Consider the following 26,270-nt stretch of genomic DNA (forward strand, 5'->3'; position numbering starts at 1 on the left):
AAGAGACCCCAAGAGCCATCCAGTCCAGCCACATTCTGCCATGCAGGAATTCTCAATCAAAGCATCCCTGACAGATGGCCATCCAGCCTCTGTTTAAAGACTTCCAAGGAGGATATTTTGGGGAGTCTAAATATGAAATATGAAATTCATTTATGCTTCATATACATTTTTATGAAAATCTGAAGGTAGTTTTATACATAATATTTTAAATAGTTTTGTGCAGGAATCAAAGCCTGTGTACACTGAACGATAAGAAAGCACAGGTGTTACTATCTCAACCCCATGTGTGGACGATTTGGGAGTATTTTGGATTTTGAAAATATTTTGTCCAGTTCTGGGCACCACAATTTAAAAAGGATGTAGAGAAACTGGAGCGTGTCCAAAGGAGGGCGACTAAAATGGTGAAAGGTCTGGAAACCATGCCCTATGGGGAACGACTCAGGGAGCTGGGGATGTTTAGCCTGGAGAAGAGAAGATTAAGAGGTGATATGATAGCCCTGTTTAAACATTTGAAGGGATGTCATATTGAGGAGGGAGCAAGCTTGTTCTCTGCTGCTCCAGAGAACAGGACCATGAACAATGGATGCAAGCTGCAGGAAAAGAGATTCCACCTGAACATTAGGAGGAACTTCCTGACAATAAGGGCTGTTCGACTATGGAACACTCTTCCTTGAAGTGTAGTGGAGTCTCCTTCCTTGGAGGTCTTCAAACAGAGGCTGGATGGCCACATGCTTTGATTGTGAATTCCTGCATGGCAGAATAGGGTTGGACTGGATGGCCCTTGCAGTCTCTTCCAATTCTATGATTCTAGACCATGGATGCCCAATCTGTATAACCCCAGCCTCCTTGGCAAAGGAGAGAGAGTTGGGTATAATCAGCATACTGATAATGCCCAACACGATGCCAAGGCTGGCATTATGGACCTCAATTTTGAATGTGTAATGGTGTTTAACACAATGATTTCCAAATTTGGGAGATTATCGCACTTCTTTTTTCCTGTTCTGGGCACCAGCTGAGACTGGACTGGAGCCATTTGTTCTCTCACAGCTCCATGCCCAGATCATCCCGTACCTGATTGGAATGTTTCCCATTACTTTGCTAAGAATGGAAAAGAAGATTTTTTAGCTAAGTCCCAATCTGGCATGGGATGGTAACAATCTGGCATGGGATGGTAGCAATAAGGCACAGTCCCAGCCCGGTCTCAGCCTGTGTCCAGATCGGAAAAAGACAGCCAGGGTAATAATCTCCTTGTAGGACAGCAGCCACAGCCAACAAGGGCAATGGCGAGGGATTTTTGTAATTGTATTCCCACAAGACCTAGGGACCCTAAGCTTGACTGAACAGAGCATTGGTTTATTGAGACTATTGCAGACTGCTTTTTGAACCCCAAACCCTCTCTGTACCTCCATCTCCAAATGCTCTTTCTTCTTCTATGCTTTTGCAAAATGACAGCTAAATAAACAAAAGAAATTGTAGATCCTTTTGGGTCATGCTGATGCTCAAGACTCCAAAATTCTTAATCTGCAAACATATGGAAACCATCAAGACCCTTCACACTTCATATCAAAACTTTGTGTCACGTCTCTCCACACAAGATCCATACTGACGCATGAAACCTAAGAAATTCTTTGTCTTTTATTACTACAAAGTATTAGTACCCAGCTCATCCCCTTTGAAAGAAATAAAACCTTCAACTGTTCTTCATTTGGAGGGATCACCAGGAATGTGCAAAAACTACCATCAATGAAGATACTGAAGACAAACACAGGTCGATGTGACCTATGAGAATTTTGAGGTATCTATATTTGGTTTTCAGCATCCAAGATGAAGGACCAATGCTGAGATATAAAAGTTCTGGCAGGATCAGGATCAAGCCCAGATGAGGTCCTCTTGCAGCAGTTCCCTTTGAAAGGTGCAAGGAGATCTGAAGAAACCAGAGCATGTGAAGATGGCTTCTGAGCTGGGGCGACTGACCACAGGGATTTTTAACAGTGATGGAGGAACAGCAGGAAGAATGGCAAGCAGGTAAGGAGAATGAATGAATGAATGTGAGAAATGAGATCACAATGTGCTGAGGCTACAAGGTGGAGAAACCCAGCAAAAGACAAGGGAGCCACATGAACAAGGTCTCAATTGGCCTGTTGCCATGACAAAGGGTCCTAGGTCTAGTCTGCACTGCAGAATTTATGCAGTTTGACACCACTTTAACTGCCATGGCTCCATGTTATGGAATTCTGGGATTTGTAGTATTGTGAGATATTTATCCTACCAGTGGAAGTAACTTGGTCAAACCTCTGAAGTGTATTGGTGCCATGATTGGCAGGTAGAAACACGTGTGTGTTAATAAACCTTCCTTTCCTTTCTTCTGGACAACCAACCAGAAAGTAGAGCACATTTCTCACCTGTAGCCTGGCTTGATGCCCACTGAACTGGCAGTAAATTGGTAATTCACACATGCCAATGTATTGCAAGTGGGTTAGACTATGCTTCAAAAATTAAACCAGGCCTAAAATGAGGCAGTGCCCATGTGCGGGCCTCAATCCCTCCATCTCAAGGTATGAAATAATGGAGAATTGGGATGCACTACAATGTTGCACTATTGCACATAAGTATGGAGGAATCCCAGAAGCCTCATTCTTGCTCAAAGAAACAACAATTCAGGGCTTCACTGAGCAAAGGGGAGGATGGGAAAACAGGGAACAGCATTAATAAAAATACCCTGTAGTCAGTGCAAGGAAAGTGCCCATGTTATAGGAACGGATGTATGTATGTATATAGGGAGAGGCAGTTGGAATTGGTGTGGGGTTTGGGGGGAAATGTAAGAGTGAGTGGTGCACTGTCCATTTTAATCCACCGAACACAGGGAGCTCTGAGTATAAGTTCAGAAAACACTGCCATGGATTCTTCTTGGTTTAGCTTCATGAGCTTCAGAGGGATCCCTGGAAGACATGCTTAGAGCAGTTTCTCCCAAACATGGCAATTCAGTGATGACTTGACCACATGAAGGACTCATCATGGATCCTGAACAACAGACAAAAGTTTCATATCATGTTGTATGCACTTCAGTCGAGTCTGTTCATGCAACTGACCATGAATTGTCCAGTGGAGAGTGGTTGAATAACATCAAGGTGCCTGGGACCCTTACAAAGGCAATGCACCATCTATGCCTTATAGTGACGTCCAAATATATGCCGACGATAGCAACAAAACACCCCTACTCCAATGGCCACCAGTGACAGAACCAGGACCACTGCTAGTAGAATCAGCACACTCATCTTCTTGAGGTCCTCTTTTTCACAGTCCTCTGGCCTGATATTGACCACATGCATCTCTTCTTCTTCGTATCCAAAACTCTTGACATGCTGGCATTTGACAAGGTCTAGATTGGGGATCTCCACAGTGGTTTTGTGGATCATGTGAGAGAGCCAAATGTTTCCACAGCAACTGAGTGGGTTTCCAGCTAAGTACAGATTCCGCAGGTTTTTTTCCAGAGATGGGATCTTGCTGCTTTTCAGACTGCTGAAGCTGTTGTTTTGCAGATCCAGAACTTCCAAGGCACAGCAGCCCTCAGTCCATGGAGACAACCAGCTGAGCTGATTGTCAGATAGGTTGAGATATTTCAGGTTCGAGAAAAGGGGGAAATTTAGATTCAGAGTTGTCATGCCGTTACCGTGTAAATCCAAATATTCAAGAGAGTGTTCCAAGCCAGTCAGTGATTTGGCATCTATGTGAAGTCCCCAGTTCATAGAGAGATCTAAAACTACAAGTTGAGTCCGGTAGAAACCATACACTGGGATGCTCTTCAACTTATTGTCTGATAGATATAAATGCTGAAGCTCAGGAAGGTCAACAAAGGAGACACAACCATCTTCTTCAGCTGCAAGCCTTTTTCTGGCTAATCCTGAATACAAGCTGCAAAGACTCAGGTTGTTGCTTCGGAGGTTAAGCAGCCAGAGGCGTGGAAGGCGTGTAAAGATATCTGACCATAGCGCTTGCAGACTGTTCTCTTGAAGATAGAGTTCTTGTAACTCGTCCAGGGCACTGGCATCCAGTTCCAGATCCTGTAAAGAGTTAGAACTGATGTCAAGAATGGCCAGAGAGATGAGCTCAGAACTTGCCACAAAAGTCCGAAGGCAATTTTTGCTAAGGTTAAGAAACCGAAGGGCTGACATAGAAGCAAAGAAGTCACTTGGGATGGATTTGATCTCATTGTAGCTCAGATCCAAATGTAACAGCTCAGGCAAGTGTGGAGAACTTGCATTGCTCTTTTGATCCTGATCCAAAAGATGAAGAGGTCCATCTCCCCAACTGTAGTCCACATCCTCAGTAGCAGATTCCATCATAACAAACTGTATTAAATTTTTCGTTAGATTCAGATAGGCCAGTTTGTTGACCTGTGGGAGAACAGGGAACCGAAGCAATTTGTTCTCACTCAAGTCCAGCCATATCAGGTTGAATTCTTCCTTGGATTCAATGGAATAGAAGATCTCGATACTATTCCGGCTGAGGTCAAGAATTTGCAGCTGCTTCAAGTTGAAACCAGCAATACAGGTGAGTGAGTTCATAGAGAGGTTGAGTTTGGAGAGTTGTGATAAATTTTCAAAAGCTCCTTCTTCTATTTCCATGATCATATTACTGTGTAGGTTCACGTCAACCAAAGCCAGAGACCCCTGAAATGTTCTTTGTGATATTTCTATAATACTGTTCTCTGCCAGTGAAAGGTACTGAAGGGATGGTGCTTTGTGGAGGAAATGTTCAGCCATCCCATTATAGAGTCTATTGCGAGACAAGTCTAGCATCCTGACTTGGGGTAGTAGCCCAATCCACAGGTTACTCTGAGCCATTTGATAGAGTTGGTTGTTGGCTAAACTGATCCCCTCCAAACTCCTCAAGCTGCTGAAGATCCCTGGCTTAATGAAGCCAATGTGGTTGGAGCTTAAGTCCAAGTGTCTGAGGGAACTGTAAAAAGTCAGGGGTATCTCTGTGATATTTTGAAGCTTGTTCTCAGAAAGGACAATTTTGTTTACATTGGGATGAAGCTCTGAGGGTATCTGGTGAAGGTTTCTGTTGTAACATAAAGCATCCATGTTTCTCTGCAGAAAAAAGGAGAGGGAGAAAAAGTTAACAGTAGCTGGGGCAACCACCTTGGAGACAAATATCACAAAGTCAGTGATAGGATCTAACTAATTAAAACCTATTCAGTTAGAAGTGTTCATAGAATCATAGAATCAGAGTTGGAAGAGACCACAAGGGCCATCCAGTCCAACCCCCTGCCATGCAGGAAATCCAAATCAAAGCATCCCCGACAGATGACCATCCAGCCTCCGTTTGAAGACCTCCAAGGAGGGAGACTCCACTACACTCTGAGGAAGTGTGTTCCACTGTCAAACAGCCCTTACTGTCAGGAAATTCCTCCTAATGTTGAGGTGGAATCTCTTTTCCTGCAGCTTGCATCCATTGCTTCGGGTCCTGGTCTCTGGAGCAGCAGAAAACAAGCTTGCTCCCTCCTCAATATGACATCCCTTCAAATATTTAAACAGAGCTATCATATCACCTCTTAACCTTCTTTTCTCCAGGCTAAACATCCCCAGCTCCCTGAGTCGTTCCTCATAGGGCAAGGTTTCCAGACCCTTCACCATTTTAGTTGCCCTCCTTTGGACACGCTCAAAGAACACTTTCCATAAGAAAAAACTCAATTAATTTATTGGTAACTTTATTGATTGTCTTAACATAATTTCAGAATTATTAACTAAGGCTGATATTCAGTTTTGCAGTCACAAATTCATAACCTAGACTTATGGATCCATAGAGCGTGGTGTAGTGGTTTGAGTGTTGGCACTCTGGAGACTACAGTTCGATTCCCAGCTTGGTCATGAAACCCATGGGGTGACCTTGGGCAAGTTGCATGCTCTCAGCCTCAGGGGAAGGCAATGGCAAACCTCCTCTAAAGAAATCTTGCCAAGAATACCCCATGATTGAAATAACTCTGTTTTCCTTCAGAACCAATCTCAAAATGGTGGCTAGAAGTGGCTCCATTTTGAGAGGGACTCCAACACAAGCTAAGGTATTTGGAAGTGGGACATTCTTGGCCGAGCCTTAGGGTTGCCATAAATTGGAAATGACTTGAAGGCACACCATCACCACCACAAGTCTGTATTCAGTAAGACTACATCGTCTTAGGTAAATCTATATAAATGTCACCCCAATCCACCTTAAAACCCAGCAGCCAGATTGGGCAAAGAAGATCTGTTCAGCTTCCAATCAGATTGCAAGGGATATGATGTTTCTACTACCTTCCTGCCAGTCAGTAAGACTGCATCGATCAGATGTCACAAATCTTTGTCACAACTGCACTCCCTCCTTGAGCTCTATTCAAAAATTGAATTAACTAAGGATCTCCTTTGCCTGATGCAGTTGCTGGCTCTTATGATGGGCTGGAGGAGTCAGGCAGGCCAGGTGATATTACTTATGTCTCCCTAACTAAATAGATGATTTGGGATATTGGTGATAGCTAACAAATGAGAGACCAACAAATCTTACATTTCTTGGCTGGTTCTTTAATAAATGCATTGGCAATGTGATAAGGCACCTGAAGGTAGCAGGGCTAAGAAGAAAAGCCAATGGAAACATCAGTGGGGAAGAAAGGAATAGAAAGGAGGTGATAGCATTGGCAGGAGAAGACAAATGGCTCTGTACTAGTTTCTTGAATGCTTGGCTTCCAGGTTGGAGCAAATGCCTGTCACATGGCGCAAGCAATTGTCTAAGCCAGAAATGGGTGAGAAGTAGCCCTTGGACTCTGTTTTTACAGTTTCACAATGTCCTCTTTTTTTTTTTTTTTGCATAGTTATGCAATTTTCCCAGGATATTCACGGGACAAACTCCGATCTCCTTCATGTGATAAACTGCTAAGTATGGTTGTAAAAGCTGAACAGTGAAGAAAGCTGACATGGGAAAAATGGACTTATTTGAGATGTAGTGCTGGAGGAGAGTTCTCAGAATGCTCTGGACCACTAAAAGGACCAATGGATGGATCCTAGTGCAGATGAGGCCCAACTCTCCTTCGAAGCAAAGATAACTAAACCCAGGTTGTTCTATTTTGGCCATATCATGAGAAGAAAGGATTCAATAGAAAGTACAATAACGTTTGATAAAGTAAAGGCAGTAGGAAAAGAGGAAGATCACATCTCAGATGGCTAAATTCAACCAGAGATGTCATGGCTATGAATCTGCCAGAGTTGAGTAGGGCATTTGAGGATAAGGGGCCTTGAAGGTTTCTCACTCATAGGTCGCCATGGGTCAAAATCGACTTGAGGGCAGTTAACAACAAACATAAAAGAATGGAATAATATGTAGAAGTGTGTCTTATATACCTTTAGAGGAAGTAAAATACTTTGATAATCATAACAAGCAGCTAGTAAACTGGAAGTTATATGTCTCTCGCTTTTTCTTTTTTCTTTTCCTTAGTTATCTTGTTGCTTGAGTAGTTTGTTAGGTTTGTTGATAGGATGTATGTTTTCCCTCTTTCTTTCTAATAGTTTCACCTTGTGTGTTGTTTTTATTTTATCAAAACAAATGTGTGCATTAAAAAAATCAGTGCAAAAAGTAGTCAAAAACTACCCAGAAACTCTCATAATCTCATGCCTCAAGAAGAAAGCTTTTGAGAGTCTTCATTCTTGTGTACAGGAAGGAATGAAAGAAGAAAAGAGTCACATCCTTTGTTAGCATAAGTAATATTATTAGTATCAGAACATGCTCTGTATCTGCTCCTCATTCTCTCCTTGTTGCATTTCTTATTAAAGGCTCTTATGAGCCATTAACTCCTAATCATTCCTAAGAAACCATTTCCAGACTGACCCAAATTCTGTGTCACAAGCGGAGGTCTCTGCCCCCCTTTTCCTTCTGAGCTCCTTTTGAACTCCTTCCAACTTTGTCTGGGCCTCTCTTCCTCTGCTTTTGCTTTTACAAAACAAACATAATTCTGCTTTTTTTCCTCTTCCCTTTTTGGCACGAGGGCCACAATCTATTATGGGTATTCCCATATGGAATAAGAAAGAATGCAAAAGGAAAACAGGATGTATGGCACTCACAGGGAAGGCAGATTTCACAGAAGCAAGCTTGGGGCTCTGCAACCCTCCAAAGTTCTCCGCTAGGTCCGTTATCCTCTGACTTATTCATGTTCATTTGATGGGTTGCCTTGAGTAAACCTCAATGAAGTGGGGAATTTCAGGGATTGGGAAAGAAAAGGGACAGATAGGCAAGCAAGTTTCTGGAGCTGAGAGACAGCATAGACCACAAGGGCCGTGCAGGAATACACAATCAAAGCACTCCTAACAGTTGGCCATCCAGTCTTAGTTTAAAGACCTCCAAAGAAGGAGACTCCACCACTTTCCAAGAAGCCTATTCCACTGTCAAACAGCTCTTACTGTTAGGAAGTTCCTTCTAATGTTGAGGTGGAATCTCTTTTTCTGTAGCTTGCACCCATTATTCTTTGTCTTAGGGCCTGAACAGACAGACCAAAATAAAGCTGTTTTGGGTCACTTTGGAGGTATGCTGTTTAAATGACACATGCACCTTGACCTTGGGCATGTCATATGCTCTCAGCCTGGTCTCCAGAGTCATAGGAGTTTATCACACAGGAGGAATTTCTCTTAATTCCGAATGAAAAGAAAGTGGTCCAGAACACATTCACATGAATTCGCTAGTTGAACGAATTTACATGAATTCGAATTGCGTTCAAACTGACTTCCCACTGCCCAAAAATAGCATGCCATTGCCCGAAATTGCATGTGATCACCTCTCATGCAATAATGTGAAACCCCATGATTGTGCTCGGACTGACTTCCCATTGCCCAAAATTGTGTGTGGTAGTCTATCATGCAATAACGTGAAACCCCATGATTGCGTTTGGACTGCCATTGGATTATACTTCCAGTTTCCCTTGTCTGATAAACTCCATAGTCCAACACTCAAATGACTACGCCACACTGGCTTTCTTAATGCAGCTGTTGTCTAATTCATTGCTGCTTCCTATAAATCCTGTGAGACTTCCTCACGCCCTCCCTTTGTTGTCTCCATTTGGTGACTGTAGGTAGGGGTAAGTTGTCTTCTGCATCTGAATGGGCAGGACTCTCTGCCTGAGCGGTATTGCACCCTGGTCTGTCTCTGAGACGTGTGGCTCAGGAACATCTTCCTGCTCTGGTTCACCAGCAGGTCCCACCTGGTCCATGGCTTGTATCTTCAAGTCAACATCCATGTTCTAAAAGCAGGGCATGACAGGAAAATCTGAGCTGGTCCATGTTGAAGCCAGGCAGCTGACTGCATATGCATCCCCCACTGCCACCAGTCACTTGCTCTAGAGAAACTGGAGTGTGTCCAAAGGAGGGCGACTAAAATGGTGAAGGGCCAGGAAACCATGCCCTATGAGGAAAGACTTAGGGAGCTGGGGATGTTTAGCCTGGAGAAGAGAAAGTTAAGAGATGATATGATAGCCCTGTTTAAATATTTGAAGGGATGTCATATTGAGGAGGGAGCAAGCTTGTTTTCTGCTGTTCCAGAGAACAGGACATGGAGCAATGGATTCAAGCTACAGGAAAAGAGATTCCAGCTCAACATTAGGAGGAACTTCCTGACAATAAGGGCTGTTTGACAGTGGAACACACTCCCTCAGAATGAGGTGGAGTCTCCTTACTCGGAGAACTTTAAGCAGAGGCTGGATAGCCTGTTGGGGATGCTTTGATTGAGAGTCCCTGCATGGCAGAATGGGGTTGGACTGGATGGCTCTTGGGGTCTCTTCCAACTCCACAATTCTATGATTTTAGATGGTGGTGCTACAGCCATGGTACCATTGCAAGACTCCTCATTCTGACCTTAAAGCAAAGTGACCCATGGCAGCACCGGACACGCCAGGTGGCTCAATAAGATGAGCATGCAGTAACCCACCCGGCTGTAGAATGGAGGGCTTTGCAATGGGGCCAGGATAATCCAGGCTGCCCCACTCCAGTGCAAACAGGGCCATAATAACTGCCATGGCAACATCCCATGCAATGCTTGGAGTTGCAGTTTAGGGAGGTTTAAAATTCTTAGACAGAAAGCTCTACTGCCTCCCTAAACGACAAATCCCAGGATTCCATAGGGTGGAAGGTTAGCAGTTAAAGTGTACCATTGATGTTGTTGTTGTGTGACCCAAGTCATTTCTGACTTAAAGTAACTGTATGACAAACGTATCATGGGGTTTTCTTGGCAACTTTCTTCAGAGAGGGTTTGCCATTGCAACCCTCTGAGAGAGTGTGACTTGCCCATGGTTACCCAGTGGGTTTTCATGGCTGAGCCAGGATTTGAACCCTAGTCTCCAGAGTCCTGTAGTCAAATGCTCAGACCACTACACCATGCTGGCTTCATAGTGCTCTAATTTTGTAGTGTGAACAGGCCCTAAGTTATTGCAATGCTATAAATTTGGAAACTGAAGGAAAATTTTATGAGTGAGGCAGAATTTTTATTTGGGGGCAGTTCACACACACTCACATGTACATAGTTCTTGAAAGCACCCATATGCTTGTCCTTACAGGGAAACCAACCTTAGAACTGCCTTGCTGCTTGGAGCAATGTACAGTGTAAAATTTCTGAATATATTACCAGCCTTTTTGACAACTCCAAGAGTATTTGTTATTTGAGAAGCAGGGAGGAGAGAGGAGGCCATGTGGAAGTCCTGATTTCTGTGAATTGTGCAGTTCTTTATCAGAATGCTTGTTTTTCGGGAAGCCCTTCCCCAAACCATCTGTAGAAAAACAGGCCATGCAGCGAAGATGGAAGCTGGGAAAGCCGTCTTGTAGAAAGTGAGCATTGGTTGGCTCACTTGTGAGTAATGAGAGATGTGCGTATGTATGTCTTTCCAGACAAATGGCATGGCGTTAGCATGCCAGAAGAAGGCAATCCCGTAGCCAAAATGGCAAGTTTCCAAACAACACGGGTCGTCGAGCATGAAGGACAGGAGGAATGTATATCTTTGAGTTCCTTGCTCTCAAATGCATGAAGAGATAATGCCCTCACCATTTTCAACAAATATGAAGATTTTTGTACAATCTTTGGGATTATCCAGAATAAATGAAAAGGTACATGGAAGTATCAAGACTTTCCCGTTCCTTTTTGTTTTGATTTTACCTGCGTATTCATGGTTTTGCATCCTAACGTTCTTGAAATAGGATAGAGTTTCCCTCCATCCCTTCCTCCCTTGCATCCTTCCTTCTTCTTTTCTGAATGATCAAGCACCATATCTAGATTCAGACTAAGTTGCAGAAACTGACTTTCACTGGTTTTCACTGAGCCCGTTTTATTATTATAATTATATTTATAATTTAATAGTGCTCAGTGGAAACTGGTGAGAGTCAGTTTCTGCATGTTGTCTGAGTCCAGATGTGACACATGATCAGGAAAGGTGGGGAGAAGGAAGGCCTGCAAAACTGGTGGTCATAATTTTAAAAATTATGCTGATTTTATAGGAATTTGACATTCTAAATCCAGAAAATGAGCTCCGATTTCCTCCACCATGCACAATGTTTTCACAACTTGGTTTAACAATTTTGTGTTCTAATATATGCCTGAGTGAAATTATTCTGCAAAGAATTACCCTGCAAAGCGTAAGAAAGGAGTTAAAGCCTTCTAAACATTTTAAGTTGCCGATATGAAACACAAAAATCTGATCAAAAGCACTAAAAGAAACAGCCCTAAAATATGAGCAGCCACACTGAATCAAAGTTGAGCAACAGCTAAATTGATTAAAAATATCAATTTTGTGAAAAAACTGTGTGCGATAGGATATTTTCATTGTGTTTTTCAAAGTCAGCATGCCAAAATATTGAAATATTGAAAAAAGTTTTTTGTTTGTTGCAGGCCTGTGTTATTATTCACATTTTTACTGTCAACATGTTAAATTGCTTTAGCAATAACACACTAGTCAAGTATTAGGATCATTTTCTTTTATTGTTAGCACTCCTCATTCCTCTCTGTAAAATCTGAGTCGTTATCACACCAGTCTACTGTCTTGACACAATTATGCTAATTTAAGAATGAAAGTATGCCAGTTTGGAATCATTTCTTATCACACTTTCCCCCTTGATAGTGTTTTGGTGATCCATCTTGTGATCTGATTTCACACTCCCAAATAATGCCTTCCAGGAAAAAAGATGGGAATTAATTCTTGTGACTGCCAACTTCTTCCCAAAGCTGGCTGCTGTGTGAATGTTCACACAGTAGCCAGTTTTGGGAAGGGGTTGACAGCTGCAGTTGCTGCAATGGGGAGAAGGGAAGAGAAGCAGAATCATTCACACTGATACCACCTGACTGCCTGGGAAGCAGAACTGCAGCGGAAGGAACCGATTCCATGAAGGCAGTAATGGAACAGCAGCAAGATTGAGAGCCTATTGATGGGTATTGCCTGTCAATGGAAAGGTGCACTACTGAAACAAATAGAATGCAAGGCAGCAGCAGAATGGACAAAATGCCATCTGATAAGTACTGTCCAGTGGCATCCCTGTGCTTGGTGTCATCTCCTGTCGCCAAACACCTCTCTTGCCAGCAAGACCATTGCTTGGGGTGATGGTGTTGCTGCTCTGGATGGCTGTTTGGGATCCAAATGGCTGCCCAGAGGAGCAGCCATGCTGGATCCCAAATGAAAGGCATACATACCCTAAGCTGCACCCACTGCTTGGGAGCATGCTGTAGCATCTGATGGTTGTTTGGGATCCAGCATGGGTGATCAGGGGAGAGATGCACCAGACCCCAAATGAAAGGCACCACTTCACAGCAGCTGCTGCAGGGTAGTGGTGCTGTAGTTCTGGATGGGCATTTGGGGTCTTGCATGGTTGGTGGGCAAGCAAGAAAGGGACATGGCCCCTTTTCTTGCTTGGCAAGCTGCCACGCAAGCCCCACCAGGTATACACCCCCACAGTCACATCCCCACATCTTTAAGTGATGCCACTGGTATCAGCCAAAGACACTTTTATCCTGCTAAAATTCTGCTTCTCTAGCTGGTGTAATAAAGTCCCTGGAAACCATTGTTGTGTTTCTTGGCAGCAACCATCTTGGCTAGCTATGGTATACCACAGACAGGCATGGAGAGGTATATTTCATTTTGGGAAATAGTGGGCTGATTTAAGCTGCCCTAGTCTTTGGTAATGCCAGGAGTTCCCTGGGAATGTTCACATGCATCTGAGGAAGGAGACTCAAGTCTATGAAAGCTCACGCTACCAACTTCTTTCTTTCAGGTAGTTTCAAGGGGTTACAAAATCCCTTTGCATACAAGATCTCAAGGGCTGTCTATACTATAGTTTTTTTTCTGAGTTGTTCGGGCTATATGGCCATGTTCTAGAAGAATTTATTCCTGACATTCCTACCACAAAGTATTGGGTCCATAAGAGACATCTGGAAGGCTCAAGCAATGCAAATGCCATGGGGGGGATGCTGTATAGGTGCGCATAAGCACATATCAGTTTATCTGCTTATCTGTTATCACTTTATCTAACAACACTTGTCTGCATTTGTGCATCTGCTGGCTGTTAGTGATGGCACGGATGCATGGGCTGATACATCACCAGCTGATACCTGCCAATGAGAGTCCTGCCAATACCTGCCAATGAGAGTGTGACAACTAAGCAGAAATATGTATGTGTGCATCCTTGACAGACAGATAAAAAATAAGAATGCAGAGCATCCAATGTTGTATGGTCTGCAATCATTTGGGGAAGCTTGCCATTTCACACCAAAGCAACCTGATCTGCTAACTATTTGCCATAATAAAATCTTTCTTTCTGTCTGTCTGTCTGTCTGTCTTTCTTTCTTTCTTTCTTTCTTTCTTTCTTTCTTTCAACATGACCTCTGGATGGGGGAAGTGTATAGCTGCTTAACTGAATTTGCTGTGAATAACTTATTACAGCACAGACAAGCTGCAGAGTCGCTGCAAATCTGGAAAATGCAAGACACCCCAGATTATACTATATGTATAGATAAGATCTTATTTGCTTCTTGCACAAGCAGACTGTTCAAGACATTTTGCTGTCTGAGGCAAAGAGCATAAGGCAATCCTTCCCATTCTTTGCACAACAGAAAACTGGAGCAGAAATCAAATCTTTTCTCAACCTTGGCAATTGGGACAGCATTCTCTATTATATCTGAAGGCAGCAGGCTAGCTTAGGTTGTGGTACGGATGAATCCTTTCCAACAACCTGCAACCACCTCTTTGTATTTGGTGCCTCAGGTCACCTCCTCACCTTACCTAATGGTAGGGTCAGACCAGCTATGTAAGAAGGCATTGCAAAGTAGCGAATGTAAGAAGCGACTGGAGAATTGCCCCTGAATTAACCTGCTTTCATTCTGTCCTCAGTGTATATATGTAAACTATTTGGCTTCCTTCCATTATTTATCCAGTTTTATTATTGTTATCATGAAATAGCAGTAAAATGAACCTGCAAATAGGAAGCTTTTGATTACAAGTTGAACTTGGGAGAAGTTAAAACTTTTGGATAACAATTCCCAGAGTCCCTCAGCTCAGCCAGCATGGGCACAGAAGGACTTCACTGTTCAAAGCTCTTCTTCAATTCTATTTGTTGTTAGCTGCATTCAAGTGAACTCTGGCTCATGGCGGCCCTGTGGATGAGACACCTCCAAGGCTCCCTATCCTCCACTGCTCTGCTCAGGCCCTGCAAACCCATGCCTGTGACTCCCCAACTGAGTCCATCTATCTGGCATGCGGTCTTCCTCTCCTTCTTTTACCCTCTCCTTTTCCTAGCATTATTGTTTTTAATAGTGATCCTTGCCTTCTCATTATGTGGCCAAAGAACGACAGCCTCAATTTGATCATCTTGGCTTCCAAGGAGAGTTCTGATTTGATTTGTTCAAGGACCCATTTGTTTGACTTTTTAGGTGTCCATGGTATCCTCCAGCACCACATCTCAAATGGGTTGATTTTCTTTCTATCTGCTTTCTTTACTGTCCAGCTCTCACGTCTGTTCATGGAGAAGAGGAATACAGTGGCCTGGATGATTCTGACTTGACTGCTCAATTGTATATCTTTGCTGCTCTTTAGAAGCCTTTCCAGCAATTTGCCTATCCACAGCAGACTTAAGGGCATTAAATTCATACCTGCCAACATTTGTCAGATGAAAACAAGGACATGTTTGGTCAAACAATATCACAGCATGGGCAAGATGGCAAAATCTATTAATGAGGAAAAACACACAAGCTAGGAGAGGCTGCAGCAGTTTGCTTTTGCCTGAGCCTACTGGAAAGGGCAAGACTCCTCTCCTTTCCATGCTGCTGAGTTGATTGACTTCAAACAACTTTTGCATTTTAAAACTCAGCTTGCAGCAACTGAAGTAAGCTGAGGACAAAGGGAGGATGAGAGAGGTCTAACCCACATTGCAGAAATAACACAGTTTGACATTGCTTTAACTGCCATGGTTATGGAATTTAGTGATTTGTAGTGTTTGAGATATCTGGCCTTCTCTGTCAGAGAGCTCTAGTGCCACAAACTACAAATCACAAGATTCCATAGCATTGAGCCATGGTCATTAAAGTGGTGTCAAACTGCGTTATTTCTGCAGTGCAGATTAGACCAGAGAAACCAAGACATTTTAACAGCAGTTGAAAAAGTGAAGGACAAAGGTTTAATTGTCACTATCTCGGCTGGATCAGGACAGTAGGAGGGTATGTAGATTTTGCATTTTATAGCCTCTTCCAAATTGCTCCTTTCCTGGCCAGGAAAAGAAAAAGTTGGGGATAAGATAGTAAACACTGGAATGCAATGATTTGGCAACAGCATCCTTTGGATTCCTTCTCCAAAGGCAGCAAACAGAAGATGGGAATTCCAGAGCACAGGTCTGGCTCACGCAGATTCCTAGAAGAAGAGTTGATCTAAGATAACTTTAGGGATGGAATGAATATTCTGTTATTCATTTCCTGGCCCAAAGTTGAGTTTCCTGGCACCCAGGAAACCCAGTTGGGAAGAATAGCACAGTAACAAGGATAATGTACAATTTTCACCCAGTATTCATACATCACAATTTCTGCCCTGGGAAACTATTCTGCGGAGAAATACACCTGTATGAAAAGTACATTTCCATAAAAACATTATTTCCAGATATCCACTTTGTATGATGTATGTACAAAATTACAATTTTTGTGCAAGGGTTTTTTTAAGTGCAAAATTGCTGCGTTTTGACAGATTATAGCAACCGTATACAACAAAACCCCACACGCGAATCTCTGGAAACAGCACTTTTTTGTGCAAAACATGACAACTCTCATACACACACACACACACACAAACAACATGTACATTTCTGCACAGAATATTTTCCCAGAACACTTCAGGGTGTTATATGTACCAGGCAAGAAATGGTCAGAAATGTTCTTTTTTTTCCCTCCACACCAGGGAGAAAAAAATTGCAATTTATGTACCCCCCAACTGTCCAAATTTGACAAGGACAATCATGATTGTCATCCCACTTTTTCAGCTGCTTTAAAAATGTTCCAATTTCTCTCTCTTCCACCCACTTGCCTTCTTTGTCCTCGCTTTATTTCAATTGCTGCAAACTGAGTTTAAAGTGGAAAAGTAGCTTGCACTCACTTAACTCAGCCAGGGAACGGGAGGAGAGGAAGGGGCTGCATCTCACTCTTCCCAGTAGGCTCAGGCAAAAGCAAACTGCTGCAGCTGCACCTAGTTTGTCTGTACTTCCTCATTAATGACGTTTGCATTCTTGACACATTGTGTTCTTGCTTGGCTGCACGTGTTCTGGTTTTCCTCCGTAAAACGTCGGAAGGGAGAAATTACTTGTTTGTGAGAACAAAACAAGTCAAATTTTTACATCGCTACAACTAGTTGTACCCACACCCCAGTCTTATGCAGCTGGGTCCCAATTCTCCAGGAAGTGCTCTTGCATGGTCATGGGTGTGTATGTGTGCCTTCAAGCTGCCTGTTGATTTGTGATGACTCCATACATTTCATAGAGTTTCCTCAAAGCTTGGTTGCAGTAAAATGCAAAAGCATTTCACATGATTTCAAGATCCATTAACAGAGACGATTGCCTCTTCTGGCCTCCTGTTCCAGCCGCCTTTCTGGCTCAGAAGACAATCTAGTTTAACAATCTGGTTTAACGAAACTTGAATCTCTTAACCTCCCTTTGTCCTCCCAATGCTCCGTAATCATAATAAGAGGGGAGAGAGGGAACAGACTTAGAATACACTGCCTATGCCCTGCCTTTCATTTTTTCCCTAGAAAGAGATGTGAGATCTTTTTGGCCAGGAAAGAAACTTTAACTGTGCAGAATGGGCCCCAAGGCCCAAAGAATCTGGTGGGTCTTGGAATCTGGGAATCTTTAATTCAAGGCTGATGACAGGCAGGAGGCAAGCATCAGAATTAGATGTCCATGGATGGGAATGGCACAAGGGTTGGCTTTTGAGCATGATTTGCTAAGAGTGTGTGTTTTTCCTGGTGCAAAAAGTATATACAGTACTGAAAATTAAAGAGTTGTGAGTTCAGGAATGTGTTTTGGGGACCATAAGTGAATCAAACACACTTTTCTTCCATTGCTAGTTAGCTCCAAACATTCATCCTTTTATCAACAGAGCATGGAAAAGTTCTTTTTCAGGAGGAGCAGGAGGACTCCAGTACCCAGTATTGTACATCCCGAATGGCCAGATGCTGGGAAATGTAGTCCAAAAAAGAGAGCTTTTCTAAGTTCATTCAATGTGTGTAAGTGTCTATGAAATGACTGGATTGTTGAACAGCAGATAGCAAGAAATCCTAGCTGATCTATACCCGAGTCACCCAATCTACAGAAGATAACATCAAACCTGGGATGACTGCAGACATAACACTTAAGAGTCAAACTACATGGGATGACGTTCATGGTGGTGCTGGATTTCCTTTCCAAAAAAAGCATGCTTAAACTATCCACTATTTAGAGGCGTCATTAATCAAAACATTTTCCTGTACAGTTGCACAACAGTCCCAGTAATGGGTTGCTTTTTAAAATGAATCAGCCAAACCAAGCTCTTACCATTTCACAGAGTGGCGCTGCCATGGGCCGGTAGGTTGAGATGCCACCATTCAGCACTGCCAGGAAGAAGTAGAAGTGGAATTGCATGGCTCTGTAGAATAGAGGAAAAGGAATGGTTAGAGAGCAGTGGAGTCCAGGAGGAATTGAAGAAGGGGGGGTCTCATACCAGTGGGGTGGATAGTCCATTCTGGGTTTTCAAATTTAGTACAAATTTTGGGTGCTTCTCATGTTTGCAAATTGGCCAAGGATGCAGTTGCCCTGTGGCATCAGCGACATTTTTAATGCCATAATTCCCAACTGCATCCCATAAGAAAATGTATCCTGTCAGGGGTAAGTCACTCTTTTTTGCCATGCAATAAGGTCCTAAGTAGTTTACACAACAGTTACCTAGATTTACTCATCCATAATGGCTTCACATTCATGATGGTGACTTAGGGGCTCAATAGGCCACTTCTTTACTAGCCAGATTGGGACCACGGCAACCTCACACCGCGGCCCCAATCTGGCCTTTCAAGGGTGCAAAAAGGAGCTGCAAAAAGTGGAGGAGCATCATAACGCTGCACGCCGTGTGGAGAGGCACATGGAGTTATGGTGCCCTGGGACGGGGTCAGGGCATGCGTCATCTGGACGCGCTGCCCTGACTCCACCCCTAGGTCAGCTTTTTAGATACTATTGCCATGATTGCAACACCCTCCCTCTGCAACTTTTACTTTACTACTTTATCATTTGTATGTAGAGAAGGAGGTCCATTCTGACAGGAACTGGAGTGCAAGTTTAGGAATCTCATTTCTTCAGGCTGCCATGGTTCATCAGGCATTAATATTCACTGTTCAAGAAAGGAGAATTAAGAATGGATTTGAGTACAGTGGATACAGGCTAGTGGTCTGATCCACTAACTTGGGGATGTTGGGGGGAGTGCAAAGAGACTTGTGGAAGCTTAAAGACTAACCAGTTCTATCAGGCATAAGCTTTTGTGGACAGCAGCCTATTTGCATCTGATGATGGGAAACCATGGAAGCTTATACCCAATAAATCTTGCTTGCAGGTGTGGAGGGAGTAGCATCTGGTTCCTGGGCTACTTTTTGTGGACATTTTCATAAAATATGGACATTTTCAAGGGCTCCCAAACTCAACTCCTTAAAAAATAAATCAAGAGATATCCCCCTCTAAAATAGTCCCAACTGCAGCAAAATGGCCTGTTACCAAGGGATTATTCACACTGCAAAAATAATCCAGGATGAATCCGGGTTAAATCTCAGTTGTTCACATGCATCCTGAATGCACCTGATTAAGTTTGGCTGCCATGGCTGAACTGGGATTTGATTCTTGATTTCCCAGGGTCCAAGTCCAACACTCAAACCACTACACCACCGTGGCTGCTAAGTAGGGTCAGCCCTGGTTAATAGTTGGATGGGGGACCTCATAGGCTATATTTCAGAGGAAGGAACTAGCAAAATCACTTCTGAGTGTTCCTTGCCTAGGAAAACTTTATGAAATTCATGGGACTGCTCTAAGGCAACTTAAAGGAGAGGTGGGAAATATAAATAAAATTATTATCATTATTATTATTATTATTATTATTATTATTATTATTATTATTATTAGAGGCACATGAACACATGCAGCAAATCAACCCTGAACTCTTCCTAGGATACAAGATGACTAAAGTAGAAAAGACAAAATGAGGCAAAGGTAGAAAGCAGTAGGAGAAAAGGAAGATCTGATTTCAGCTAGATAGATTTAAGCATGGTAGCCATGGTCCTGAGTTTGCAAAATCTGAGCAGGGCTGTCGATCACAGGGAGACCTAGAGATCTTTTATTCATAGGGTTGCCATAAATTGAAGTTTACTTGATGGCACATAACAACAACAAAGTATAACCTTGCATATAGTTTATTATTATCTGTTAAAATATTTAGATCCCACCCTTTATCCAAAGATCTCAGGGTAGTATACATTCAAACCATTCTTACAAATTTCAAATAGTATAAAGTATTTTTTAAAAAAGCTGAAATCATATTAAACAATTAACAAAATTAAAAGATTGATTTAAAGGGTTTAAATAGTTTTAAATGGTTTAAAGTGAATTGTAAGCATGTGCATCGGAGAATTTTAAAAAACTACACCTTGGTTGCACTACGCCACCTAATTGTGAAAATGTTCAACTCAAAAGCTCAATGTTCAGTGGCGGACATTTGTGCACAAAGCACAAGGTTATGCATTGATGTGTAATGCCTGCTTATGCCCATCTCTGAGCAATGCAACTGCACTGGATCCAGGAGGGCAATTTACATCCCCTGTGACTGTGATGTTGTTGTGTAGCTTCAAGTTGTTTCCAACTTATGGTGACCCTGAGGCAAACCTATCATGGGGTTTCCTTGGCAAGATTTGTTCAGAGGAGGTTTGCCATTGCCTTCCCCTGAGGCTGAGAGGGTGTGACTTGCCCAAGGTCACCCAGTGGGTTTCGTGGCCAAGCTGGGAACCAAACTCTGGTCTCCAGAGTCATAGTCCAGCACTCAAACCACTATGCCACACTGGCTCTGTAGACTGCCAAAAATCCCCCAAAGCGTAACAAAAGGAAACAAAACTAGAAGTACTGGTTATGAAAAAGAAAATAGGGAAGTTTTTAAAACAAGGCCAGAGTGCCCTGCAACCTATTTAAGTCTAGCGGCTTTTAGACTTCTAAGAACTTCATTCTGAGGTGAGCAAAGGATACAGTGTGGTGAGGTCATCTATTGCCCCATAGCTGCCCACTGCTAACATGCAACAAAATGCCAAAGTGGCCAGTTTTTCCCTTGCCTTCCAACAGACTTTGAGCCACTCCTGTGCCTACACAGATCTATCTAATGTGTGATGGTGTTTTTTGTTGTTTTTTTGTTGTTGTTGTTGTTGTTGTTGTTGTTGCTAAGAAGAGGCTGAAAGGACATGCAAAGACTGTGGCCAAGTCAAGATTCAAATCCACATCTTTGACATACTCTCAAATTCAATTCTCCCTCACATCTCAACAATATTAAGGCAATAGATTTCACGGGGAGAATAAGATGAGCCTGAAAGGCAAAGACATATCTTCTTGTCCAGCATCCTGCTGGCCCTAGTAGTCAACTAAATGCTTCCAGGAAATGGATAGCCAGAACCTTAGGGCAAATTTTTTTTGCTCATGATGACTTGTAAGTAACTGGTATCTCATGACATGATACAGGATTGATGAACCTGCAGGCTGCAGGCCAAATGTGACCTATGGAGGTCAATGATAGTCTCCCCCTCTTGTACAGAAAAGTTCCCAAACATATTAGGTGGCTTATCAGTTAGAAAGGTGAGCAGAGCTGGTGGCAGCAGAGGGGATACCACTGTTATTACCCATCAATGATCACAAATAACAGCAGTATTCCCAGTGCCAGTTTAATTCTGCCACTACCATTCCTTTTTCAATCCAGAAGGGCTAGAATAATAGAATCATAGAACTGGAAGAGATCCCAAGGAGTCATCCAGTATAATCCCCTACCATGGAGGAATACACAGTCAGAGCACTCCCTACAGATGACCATTCAGCCTCTTTCCGAAAAACTCCAAAGGAGACTCCAAGGCAGCCTATTCTACTATTGAACAGCTCTTACCATTAGGAGGTTCTTCCTAATGTTTACATTGAGGTCATTCCCACTTACAGAAAAATCCAAATCTCGATTTGGCTCTGCTCCGCTATGCCAAATCAATTCCAAAAGGCCCCTCATCCACATATGAATGGGGACCTTTTGGAATTGCTGTTATTTGGCATGGACCTTCATCCCCGTTTGTTGGCCCCTCTCCCGGCCTCTGCGCTCCCTCCCCCAGCCTGCCCATGGCACCTTCCGCTCTTGACTTGGCTCCTTTCCCAGTTGGGTCTGAGGCTGAGAGAGTGTGACTTGCCCAAGGGAGGGAGGTGGCTCAGTGAAGATTTGAGGAGGAGGAGGAGGTGCCCACCACTGTCTCCCCCAGTCCCTTCCCCCATCCCCCCCGCCTGAATCACCACCGGACAGTGAGAAGGAGTAGTAGGAGGATGGAGGCGAGGCCGGGTGGAAGGAGCACGGACACTGGGGAATGGAGATGGGAGGAGGAGGAGGGGAGACTGTTTTCTGCTCCAGAGAATAGGGTCACACCCAGTGACACCTTTTTGGGTCCTTTAAAAAAAAACAAAAAAACTAATAGCAAAATCGTTAGAATGGCTAAGCAGCTATATGTTTCTACAAATAATTGCTTTGCCAATCTATCGCTTTTGCGCTTAGTTTTATTTGTTTTTTTTAAAAGGACCCAAAAAGGTGGCACTGGGTGTGTGTGTGACATTTCTGGGGATGGACGACACACGCACCCCTGCCATTTGTCCCTCCCCTTTTAAAAAGATCGATTCTGATCTGGAGTTCCCACTCTTAGGGATCACATCAGAATTGATTTTTTCCAAAAGAACCACCAAAAACTGGCTACCAAAATACCTCAGGCTTTTGGCGTTTGCTCCACATTTTTTCCATTGGAATTGATCCAGTGAGGATTGGGATCTATTTCCAGTGGGAACTAGGGGCACATACATTGAATCAGGATTTGAGGCTTATGGAATCTCTTTTCCTGTAGCTTGATTCCATTGTTCCAGGTCCTAAGAGATTATCAGACGGGGGACAGGATGTCCTTGTCCTGTCCTTTTCTCATCCTTAAAGTGTGATCATGAAAATAATTTCATATGATGTGATGCTTATCCTGTCAGTGTCCCAGCATTAAACTGTGATTGACCACGATCTCGTGAAAGACTTTCACATGACGTTGCACTTATCCTGTCATTGTCCCGTCTTTGAAGTCGAATGGTCCTGTCCTTGCCCTTCGTTTTGTATTAACGGATGAACTTGTTAATGCAGTTCTGCTTCACTGACAGTTTAATGACAGGATCATTGTGAACATGTGAATGTCTTTTACGTGATCGCTGTCACAGATGGGATAAGGATGGGCTTTGCTTCCATCCTCCATCTGATAATCTTCCTATTCTCTGGAGCAGAAAACAAGCTTGCTCCATCCTCAGCATAGCCTCCCTTCAAATATTTAAACATGAGTATCATATCTCCACTTAATCTTCTTCTCTTCCCCAAGCTAAGCATACTTTGAAGATTCTTGGAAGTGTTAGGAAGACAACATGCTCTCTCGATCCCTGCCCCTCATGGCTGGCAGCTCAGGGGGGAACTGCGGTAGCATCTATGTTGCACCCTATAATAAATACATCTCTTAGCAAGGGGCGGCTTCCATGTAGCCTGAAAGTAGCAGTTGTTAAACCTCTGCTAAAAAAGCCCTCCTTAGACCCCCTGATACATAACAACTATCGGCCTGTGTCGCTGCTGCCTTTTTTGGGTAAGATGATCGAGAGAGCAGTTGCCTTCCAGCTTCAAGCGATCTTGGAGGAAACGGATTTTCTAGACCCATTTCAAACTGGCTTCCCGGCGGGCTATGGAGTTGAGACTGCCATGGTCGCCTTAGTCGATGATCTCCGTCTGGGCATGGACAGGGGAAGCGTGTCCCTGTTAGTGCTTTTGGACATCTCAGCGGCTTTCGATACCATCGACCATGGCAACCTTCTGGAACGCCTGAGGGAGTTAGGTATCGGGGGCACTGCGCTCCAGTGGTTCCGTTCCTACTTCTTGGGTAGATTCCAGATGGTGCAGCTGGGGGACGTCTGCTCCAATAAGAGGGAACTTACATTGGTGTCCCTCAAGGAGCGATTCTGTCCCCCATGCTATTTAACATTTACATGAAACCACTGGGCGAGATCATCCGGAGACATGGGGCACGGTGTTATCAGTATGCTGATGACACCCAGATCTGCTTCTCTGTGTCTCCGACTGATGCAGTGACTAGTGATGGCATCTCTCCTCTAAATGCCTGCTTGGAGTCGGTAATGGGCTGGATAAGGAAAAACAGACTCAGCTTGAATCCAGAGAAAATGGAAGTACTAGTGATAGGTTCCCCAGGCCCGGGTACTGTAATTTCTCCACCTGTCCTGAACGGGGTCATACTCTCCCTGAAGGACTCTGTTCGCAGTCTGAGAGTGCTTCTGGACTCGTCACTCCAACTGACATCTCAGGTGGGTGTGACGGTCAGAAGTGCTTGTTACCAGCTTTGGTTGATACGCCAGCTGTGACTCTACCTGGACCGAAGTGACCTTGAAACTGTAGTACATGCTCTGGTAACCTCTCGATTGGATTTCTGTAATGCGCTCTACATGGGGTAACCCTTGTACCAAACCTGGAAGCTTCAATTAGTGCAGAACATGGCAGCGAGACTGGTTGCTGGATGCTCCAGGGCTGACCATATAACACCAATTTTGAAAGATCTTCATTGGCTGCCTATTCGCTTCCAGGCGCAATACAAGGTGTTGGTAATTATCTACAAAGCCCTAAATGGCTTGGGCCCAGGGTACTTGGAGGACCGCCTCTCCTCATATAATCCGCCCCGCACACTCAGATCTGTCGGGAAGAAATTGCTGAAGATCCCAACTGTGCATTATGCGGCGACCTCGCAAAGGGCCTTTTCCATCTCGGCCCCAAAAACATGGAATAACCTTCCCAACGAGCTCCGTTCCACCACCTCCCTGGATCTCTTCAAAAGGAACCTTAAGACCTATTTTTTTCACCAAGCTTTCCCCCCATGAGATGTGATATTATACACTCTCCCCCCATTTGTTATGACCTTGGCTATGTTCTCGGACTTTCAACTCTGTGTAATTAGTTTATTTTTTTAATACGATATTTTAAATTGTTTTATTGACAATTCTGTATTTTAATTGCATACTGTACGCCGCTTTGATCACCATGGAAAAGCGAGATAGAAATAAAATGTTATTATTATTATATTATTATTATTAAGCATACCCAGCTCCCTAAGATGCCCCTCATAAAAGCATGGTTTTCAGACTTCCCCTCCTTTTTGTCACCCTCCTCTGGACACGTTCCACCTTGTTAACATCTTCTTGAATTGTGGTGCCCAGAACTGGATGCAGTATTCCAGGTGAGGTCTGACCAAAGCAGAATAAAGTGGCACTATTATTGCCCTCAATCCAGACATTATATTCCTATCGATGCATCTTAGAATTGCATTGGCTTTCTTAGCTGCTGCATCACATTGCTGACTCAGGTTCATCCTGTGGTCCACTAAGACTCCTAGATCATGTACTGTTATCAAGCCAGGTATCACCCATCTTATATCTGTGCATTTCATTTTAACTGCCCAAATGTAGTATCCAACATTTTTCCCTGCTGAAATCCATTATTTGACTCTCCCACCCAGTTTTGGTTCCTCACCCCAGCATGGTACCTCTGAACACAGCAGTTCCATTCAGATATCCAGACTTCATTGATAGACCTTTTCCTCTGCCTCCATAATCCAGTCTTCCTTTGAAGCCATTAAGCTATCAACTGTCTTCGCCACATCTCATGACATTGATTGGGATCATATTGGTCATGCAATTGTACTTCTTTGGCCCTTGTGCAACAGGCCTATTCCTTTCATGGTTGCGTAAGCAGAGTTCCATGAGTGTAAACATTTGACATGAGCCTAATCTTATCATTAGTCTTGTCTAGAGCAGAGCCACCAAATCAACTGATTTATGTACATTTCGACTCACCCTCCAACACTTGATTGAATGGGTCTACTCTAGTTGGGATGAGCCTCCAGGATTCTAGCCATGCAGTTGTGCATTTTTGGATGGGGTGGTAACCATTTGTCACTGCCTTCAATGAGATTCACTGGGATGGGAGAAACCCTGGTTGTACAATCCCCCTTGCGCAAGGGGACAATAAAAAGGCACATGGAATCATCACACTGGTATTCATCACACTGGTATTCAGCAGGAGGGTGGTGTACTACAACCACCATGTAAGTACATCACTGTGGATTTGCACCATGTAAGCATGATGTTGGCTAATTTTGCTATGTGTGAAAATGTACTTTCTTTGCAACCTGCTACCAATTATTTTCACCAGATGACTGCAACTCCCAGCAGCCTTGGATAGCATGAGGAATGGGTGTTGTGATCCATAAACATTTGGAATGCTGCATAGTTGCTATCCCTTTCCTCAAGCAACCAGTTGGCAACTGCTCCAGTCCTTGTCATGTAACATGTGGAATGAGGTAAAAGCACCTGTTACAGACAAGTCCATTTGCTCTGATGACGTCCCATCTGGTTATATTCAGAATCATGTTTCAGTTTTAATCC

At 43.4% G+C, this 26,270-nt stretch overlaps 1 protein-coding gene across 1 annotated transcript in view; it reads right to left on the reverse strand.

Annotated features, from left to right (window-relative positions):
• Positions 1-1,617: 1,617 nt before the first annotated feature.
• Positions 1,618-26,270, reverse strand: part of LRRC32 (leucine rich repeat containing 32) — a 26,186-nt gene continuing 1,533 nt past the window's right edge. Inside the window, exons 2-3 of the mRNA XM_042459320.1 lie at positions 18,051-18,141; positions 1,618-5,093 (exon numbers count right to left, since the gene is read on the reverse strand). Of these exons, the coding sequence (XP_042315254.1) occupies positions 3,162-5,093; positions 18,051-18,137 (2,019 nt within the window). The 5' untranslated portion in view covers positions 18,138-18,141 and the 3' untranslated portion in view covers positions 1,618-3,161. The remainder of the gene's footprint in view (positions 5,094-18,050; positions 18,142-26,270) is intronic.

The sequence above is a fragment of the Sceloporus undulatus genome, chromosome 3, assembly GCF_019175285.1.
Source record: "Sceloporus undulatus isolate JIND9_A2432 ecotype Alabama chromosome 3, SceUnd_v1.1, whole genome shotgun sequence".
NCBI classification, from domain to species: domain Eukaryota; kingdom Metazoa; phylum Chordata; class Lepidosauria; order Squamata; family Phrynosomatidae; genus Sceloporus; species Sceloporus undulatus.